Source organism: Barbus barbus (assembly GCF_936440315.1).
Source record: "Barbus barbus genome assembly, chromosome: 42".
Lineage (NCBI taxonomy): Eukaryota > Metazoa > Chordata > Actinopteri > Cypriniformes > Cyprinidae > Barbus > Barbus barbus.
In genome coordinates, this window is record NC_136720.1 from 26,786,427 (window position 1) to 26,793,926 (window position 7,500).

The 7,500-nt window shown below is 33.5% G+C and overlaps 1 protein-coding gene across 2 annotated transcripts in view; it reads left to right on the forward strand.

Moving 5' to 3' along the window:
* The window catches only part of LOC306861710 (receptor-type tyrosine-protein phosphatase O-like), a 59,449-nt gene that overhangs the window by 9,954 nt on the left and 41,995 nt on the right, over window positions 1-7,500 (forward strand). For both annotated transcript variants that reach the window (XM_079404125.1, XM_079404124.1), the window contains exons 2-4: window positions 3,987-4,266; window positions 5,385-5,540; window positions 7,211-7,363. In XM_079404125.1, the coding sequence (XP_079260251.1) occupies window positions 3,987-4,266; window positions 5,385-5,540; window positions 7,211-7,363 (589 nt within the window). The remainder of the gene's footprint in view (window positions 1-3,986; window positions 4,267-5,384; window positions 5,541-7,210; window positions 7,364-7,500) is intronic.

The window sequence follows — 7,500 nt, forward strand, 5'->3', positions numbered from 1 at the left end:
TTTTCTGCAATTCTCCAGCTGTGATCCTTGAAGAGTCTTTAGCCACTCAAACTCTCCTTCTCACCGTGCATTAGGACGATATAGACACACGTCCTCTTCCAGGCAGTTTCCTAACATTTTCTGTTGATTGGAAATTCTTAATTATTGCCCTGATGGTGGAAATGGGGATTTTCACTGCTCTAGCTCTTTTCTTAAAGCCACTTCAATAATTTGTGAAGCTCAATTATCTTTTGCTGCACATCAGAAATATATTGTTTGGTTTTTCTCATTGTGATGGATGATTAAGGGAATTTGGGCTTTGTTTTCCCTCCTATTTATATTTCTGTGAAACAGGAAGCCATGGCTGGATAATTTCATGTTCATAATCACCCTAGAGTGCTCAAAATTGTGAATATGAATGGGAATATACTTCAGAGATATTTTACTCTTAAGAATTTCTAGGGGTGCAATAATTGTGTCCAACGTGTGTTTGAGAAAAACATTTATTTCATAATGATATTTCCCCCCATTTTAAATTCTTATTATCCAATGAAAGGTTAGCTTTTTGTGAATTATTTAAATAAAAGATCAAAAGGATTAACAAAGCAGGTTAATTTTCACAGTCTTCTTTGATCATATTTACCAAGGGTTTCAATAATTCTGACCACGACTGTATATGGAATTAATTTAATTTAATCAAATTGCTTTGACTTTATAAATCATGATTTCTCAAAATCAGTTCAAATTGATCAAACCTGCTTAGTTATTTCTAACACAACAGCATAAATATTACTCTGAAATCTTCAAACAAAACTCATTCATTTTACTTGCACAAACATTCACTTTCAATTGAAAAACTGATCATTTTTTTATGCTGCAATAGACGTACATATTCATATTCATCAACAGATATGGGGAAAAGCTGAAATATATTTCACAATATAACTAATATACACAAATTGACACTAGTATAACTCCATAGATCATTTAACAGAAAGTATTTTTGACACTAATGGATCTCCATACATACCAAGGTCAAAATGACCCAAACATTTTAAATGGTTAATATCTCTTTAAAAAAAATCTGATAATAATAATAATAATAAGTAGTTAAATGAATGTGTTATGAAGGTTAAAAACTGTTTCTGGGGAACTTAAATGGTTCTTCTACATCTCCTCTGATCCTCAAAAGAAGCTCTCAGTGATCTTAGTTCTTAAAATAACATTTATTTTCTAAATGTAAAGAACATTTTAATGATCTAAAAAACTTTTTCCGCTCTAAAGAATGTTTAATTGTTTCATGAATGCCAATAAAGACCCTTTATTTGTAAGAGTGTAAAGCACTAATGGGTTTATTGTGGCCGATAATCTGGAGACCTTTGTCTCTCTGGAACACAAAAGTCCTGTGGGTTCAGCGATTAAAAGCAAGATTATTACAGCGCCCTCACTTTCTGGTGGATTACAGAGCGATAATCCAGCGCTTTAGCTTCATCTTCATCATCAGACTGTGCTCCTGCTGCTCTTTCTCTCGTCAGAAACGCTGGAGGAGCGAGAGGTTGTGTCTCAGATTCCTCCGTTTGCATGATAATGTCATTCATCTGAGCTCTGAAAGCCTCTGCTGGGACATTATCTGACAGAGATTCCTCAGCATCTTCCTTGTTTTGCTGTCTTGTTTTGTCTTCTGTCTCTTTCCTGAGGCTCTCTTCTCAAAACGAGTCGTTTATAAATGCATCACATTTAGACACACGTCTAATGTTACTGAAAAGCCCCAAAATCAGTGGAAATAAGAGACAAAATTTCAACCAAAATATTATTTAAAATCTATATATTTTTAATGTACACTTCTTCAAACGTTTGGCGTTAGTATTTTTTTTTAGAAATAAAAAAAAAAGTAACTTTTCATTAAAAAAACTTTTTTTAGACCTTTATTTGGTCTATTTTTAGAATTGTTTAGTTTTTGTGTCTGTGTATGTGTGTTTGCATTTTTGTTCATGACAAATTCTCCACAAAATATTATTTTAAACATTTAAAAATATTGATGTATTATTTTTAAGCAATAAAAATATGTAAAATTTAATATATTATTTTATATTTTAAATATCAATTAATGTTAAAAAGTGTTATTTTTAATATTTGAAATTTTAAGAATTTTAAAACAACATATTTTTTATACACTTGTTTAAAAGTAGCAATTTGTTTCTTTATTTTCTGAAAGAGAATAACAGATTTATTCATCAAGGATGCATTCAATTGATTAAAAGTGACGGTAAAGACATACAAAAGATTTCTGTTTGAAATAAATGCTTTTCTTTTGAACTTTCTATTCTTATTCTAGTCTTAAGTAGCACAGGTATATTTGTAGCAATAGTCAAAAATACATTGTATGGATCAACATGATTGATTTTTCTTTTATGCCAAAAATCATTAGGATATTAAGTAAAGATCATGTTCCATGAAGATATTTAGTAAATGTCCGACTGTAAATATATCAAAACTTAATTACTGATTAGTAATATGCATTGCTATAAGAGACACAATTTCTCTCATCTGTACTGTAATGATGCTTGTGTGTGCTGTAATCCCATGATCCTCTCTGAGCGTCTCTCTGAGCTTCCGCCGCTGGGTTTTGAGGCTGAAGTCACACAGAGAGCAGCGTTGAGTTCGTAACAAACACACACGACACAGGAGCACAGAATATTAATGTCCCAATATTCATCAGTTCACTGAGACTTTATCTGCATTTCATCAGATCTAACACCTGAACTTTAATATATTTTAATCTCTTACGGGAAAATGAGTCTCAGATTTTAAACAGATGACTTTAAAAACATTTACAATTAAATATTTTAAATATAAATTAATATGAAAAATTACATTGGTTTTTAATATTTAAAGAGTTTTTTTTATAATATAAAAAATATGATTTAATACACTCATTTTTAATACAGTATTTTTTATAGATTTTAATCTCTTACAGAAAAGTCTCTGATTAAATCTGTGATTTTTTTTCAGATATATTAAGTGAAGTCTTATATTATTTGCTAAATATTAATTTATTTCTGCACTAAAACATTGCTACAGAAACATTTTTTACATAAAAATTGTTAGTAACTTTTTTACAAATTAGTAAATTATTATTTTTTTTCAGTGAGTGTCGCTTTATACTATACAGATTGTTTCAAAGCCGCTTCAGACAGTAAAAATAAAGAAAAGAACAGTGCTAATGTTGAAAAATGTATCAATTATGTAACCGATTAAATTTAAAGCAGCTCTACAGAAGACAATAGAGTCTTTATTCAGAACGATTCAATTCAGTTTTGATTCAGTTCATAAGCTGTCAGATTGAATCAATTTAATATGAAATTAATTTGGGATTTAAACAGATTTCGTTTTTTTTTGTACAGTTTTTGACTGTGTATTGTATTTTTTGAGAACTTATCTCTTCAACCTGCTTAAGGATATTTAAAATAAGTTTAATTCTATTATTTAAGATAAAGTGTGTTAATGATGATTGTTCATGAATGTGACATGTTGACCTGGTTGGTTATTGGGTTAATAGTCATGTCAGTGCATCATAAACACACAGCTCATGAAAATAGAAAATACAGACACGGACACACACACACACACACACACACACACTCGGACACACACACTCAGACACACACACACACACTCACACAGGTAATAATGCAGCTCTTCTCATATGTCTTTGAGTCTCTTTATCTCATCTTGACTCTTCAGACACAGATGATAACAGCAATATTATGCAGCTCATTGCTTTTGCAGGAGGATCTTCACAGGGTTTCTTTGGGAGAAAATCTATAAATCTTTATGAAATTCTGGGCATTTCTGAGAGCCGGTCCGGATCTGTGGTGCTCATTTGTGATTGTTTGTTTATGTGTTAGACTCCCATTACCTGTGTTTCCGTTCATTATTAATGCGGTCATGATGACGTGGTTTGCATTGATTATTGATCGATGTGGGCTTCTTCCTCTTCCTCTCAGCGTGCGGCTCCGTTCCAGGTGGCTTTGCAGGATGACAGCTGGATGCTGCTGTCGCTGGACGCTGATGACGTGAGGCCTGATGCATCCGTGTATTCGGTGCGTGTTTCTGGAGAGCCGCACACACACACGCTGCTGTTCCCGCGACCCGCCGAGGGTCAGACGCTGCCGCATCCGCTCCAGTTCAACGCCTCGTACCACGGCCTGTGTTACTCCATCAGTCTGATGCTCGGGAACCCCAGCGGTGCATCCAGAGCCGTCAGAACCATCCCTGTGCTCACCAGTAAGACTACTACACATATGTGTGGAATTAATCAAAATATAAAACATTTATAATGATAGAAATTTAAAATAAATAAATACATTTGATTTAATAGGCAGTGGTTATTAATAAATCTAATTAAAACATTTATAAATAAATTATAAAAATAAAATAATAAATACATTAAAATATGCAGTAGTAAATAATAAAAACGAAACATTTATAAATAAATTAATAAAAATAATAAATTTAAATATGCAGCAATAATTAAAAAATGAAAATAAAGTATTGATAAATTAATGAATAAAAATGAAAAAAATAAAATAAAATAGGCTAGTAATTTTTTTTAAATGCACATTGGAATATTTGTCTCTAATTTCAATAACTTTTATAGCATATTACAATACTTTGGGGCAATTCAAAAGCAGAACGATAATTATGAAATAAATACATTATGAAATAAAAATAATAAATTAAAATAGTCAGGAATAATGAATAAATTAAAATAAAGTATTTATAAATTAATTAACAAAAATTAAAAATTAATTGAAATAGGCAGAAATAATAAATAAAATAAAACATTTATAAATACATTATTAAATCAAAATGATTCACTACAATAGGCAGGAAGATAATGAAGTATTGATAAATATACTTATAAAAAATTAAAATAGGCAGTAGAAATTTATGTATAAAACATGTTTAAATACATAAATAGAAATAATTAATACATTAAAATAATACATTAAATAGAATACATAATAAAACAGTTTGCAGTAATAAATAATATATAAAAATAAAATATTTAGAAATTCCTTCATAAATAAAAAAATAAGCATTTCATATTTAAGAATTGGCATAAGTTTTAATTAATAAATTAATAAAGATAAAAAAGAGTTAAATTTCAAGCAAGAATCAGCTATGTTGTGGTACTGTTACTGTGGTATAAAATGATTTACATCATGGTATAGTGGTGTTTTAGTCAGACTGTCCACTTTTATTTTAAAGAATTATGTTTCCATTAACAGTTTTAAGTCAGAACAGAGTGCCTTTATCCTCGTTACAACAAAATGTCATTGATTTTTCAGTCTCCTGTTTTTCCAGTGTGATATATCAGTGAACTGCGTGTGTGTGTTCAGAGCCTCTTCCTCTAGACAGCGTTGAGATGTCTGATTACAGTCCGGCTCCAGAGACCAGCGTGGTGTTTCAGATCCGTTCTCCAGACAGGAACATATATACACGAGTCAACATCAGCTACACGGAGGGCCATCAGCTGCGCTACATGCTGTATAAAGGTGCCGTGTGCTACATCTGTGTGTGTTTCTGCGTGTGTTATGCGCACATTTCTGTGTATGTTATGTGTGTATATTACGTGCGTGTTTCTGCATGTTACATGTGTGTTTCTGTGTTACACGTATTTCTGTGTTTCTGCGTGATATGCATGTGTTTCTGTGTTTCTTTGTGTGTTACGTGTGTGTTTCTGCGTGTTATGCATATGTGTTACGCATGTGTTTCTGTGTGTTATACATGTGTGTTACGTGTGTTTTTATGCGTCTTATGCATGTGTTACGTGTTTCTGCATGTTATGCATGTGTTACGTGTGTTTCTGCATGTTATGCATGTGTTACGTGTGTGTTTCTGCGTGTTATGCATATGTGTTACGCATGTTTTTATGCGTCTTATGCATGTGTTACGTGTTTCTGCATGTTATGCATGTGTTACGTGTGTTTCTGCATGTTATGCATGTGTTATGTGTTTGTTTCTGCGTGTTATGCATGTGTTACGTGTGCTTCTGCGTGTTATGCATATGTGTTACGCATGTGTTTCTGTGTGTTATGCATGTGTGTTACGTGTGTGGTTCTGCGTGTTATGCATGTGTTACGCATGAGTTTCTGTACTTCCTTGTGTGTTATGTGTTTCTGCATGTTATGCATGTGTTACGTGTGTGTTTCTGCGTGTTATGCATGTGTTACGTGTGTTTCTGCATGTTATGCATGGGTTATGTGTGTGTTTCTGCGTGTTATGCATGGGTTATGTGTGTGTTTCTGCGTGTTATGAATGTGTTATGTGTGTTTCTGCGTGTTATGCATATGTGTTACTCATGTATTTCAGTGTGTTACGCATGTGTTACACGTGTGTTTCTGCATGTTATGCATGTGTTACGTGTGTTTCTGAGTATTATGCATGTGTTACGTGTGTGTTTCTGCGTGTTATGCATATGTGTTACGCATGTGTTAAGTGTGTGTTATGTGTGTGTTTCAGCGTGTTATGCATGTGAGTTAAGCATGTGTTTCTGTGTTTTACATGTGTGTTATGCATGTTTCTGTGTGTTTCCTTGTGTTACATGTGTTTCTGCATGTAATGCACGTGTTACGTGTATGTTTCTGCGTGTTATGCATGTGTTACATATGCATGTGTTACGTGTGTTTCTGAGTGTTATGCATGTGTTACATATGCATGTGTTACGTGTGTTTCTGTGTGTTATGCATGTGTTACGCATGTGTTTTTTTGTGTTATGCATGTGTGTTAAGTGTGTGTTTCTGCATGTTATGTATGTGTTACGTGTGTGTTTCTGTGTGTAATGCATGTGTGTTAAGTGTGTGTTTCTGCATGTTATGCATGTGTTACGTGTGTGTTTCTGCGTGTTATGCATTTGTTTCTGTGTGTTTCTATGTGTGTTTCGCATGTGTTTCTGTGTTTCTATGTGTGTTACGTGTATGTTTCTGTGTGTTACACGCATGTTATGCATGTGTTTGTGTGTTTCTATGTGTATTACGCATGTGTTTCTGTGTGTTTCTATGCGTGTTACACGTGTGTTACGCATGTGTTTCTGTGTGTTTCACATGTGCTTCTGTGGGTTTCTATGTGTATTATGTGTGTGTGTGTGTGTTTTTGTTTGTGTTACACATTTGTATTTGTTTGTTTGTCATGGCTGAACTCGGACTCTCTCACTGTGTCTCTCTAGATTTCCTCAAAGGGAAGACGGTGTTCAAGCACTGGCTGTCAGGAACATGTTACACCAACATCAGCTTCCAGCTGATCTCAGAGGCCACGGTCAACAGAAGCACGCTGGTGAGCCACAGCGACGTTACCCACGAGCCCCTGCGCCACCGCACCGGTACGAATCATTCAGGCTCTTCTGTCAGCCGTCATGTGATCATAAGCTCTAAATTCACCTTTAAATTACCTTTTTAATTAGCGCTGAAACAACGGAACAATGTTAGAGCTGGAGCAGGCAGTGCACAAACCTCATTT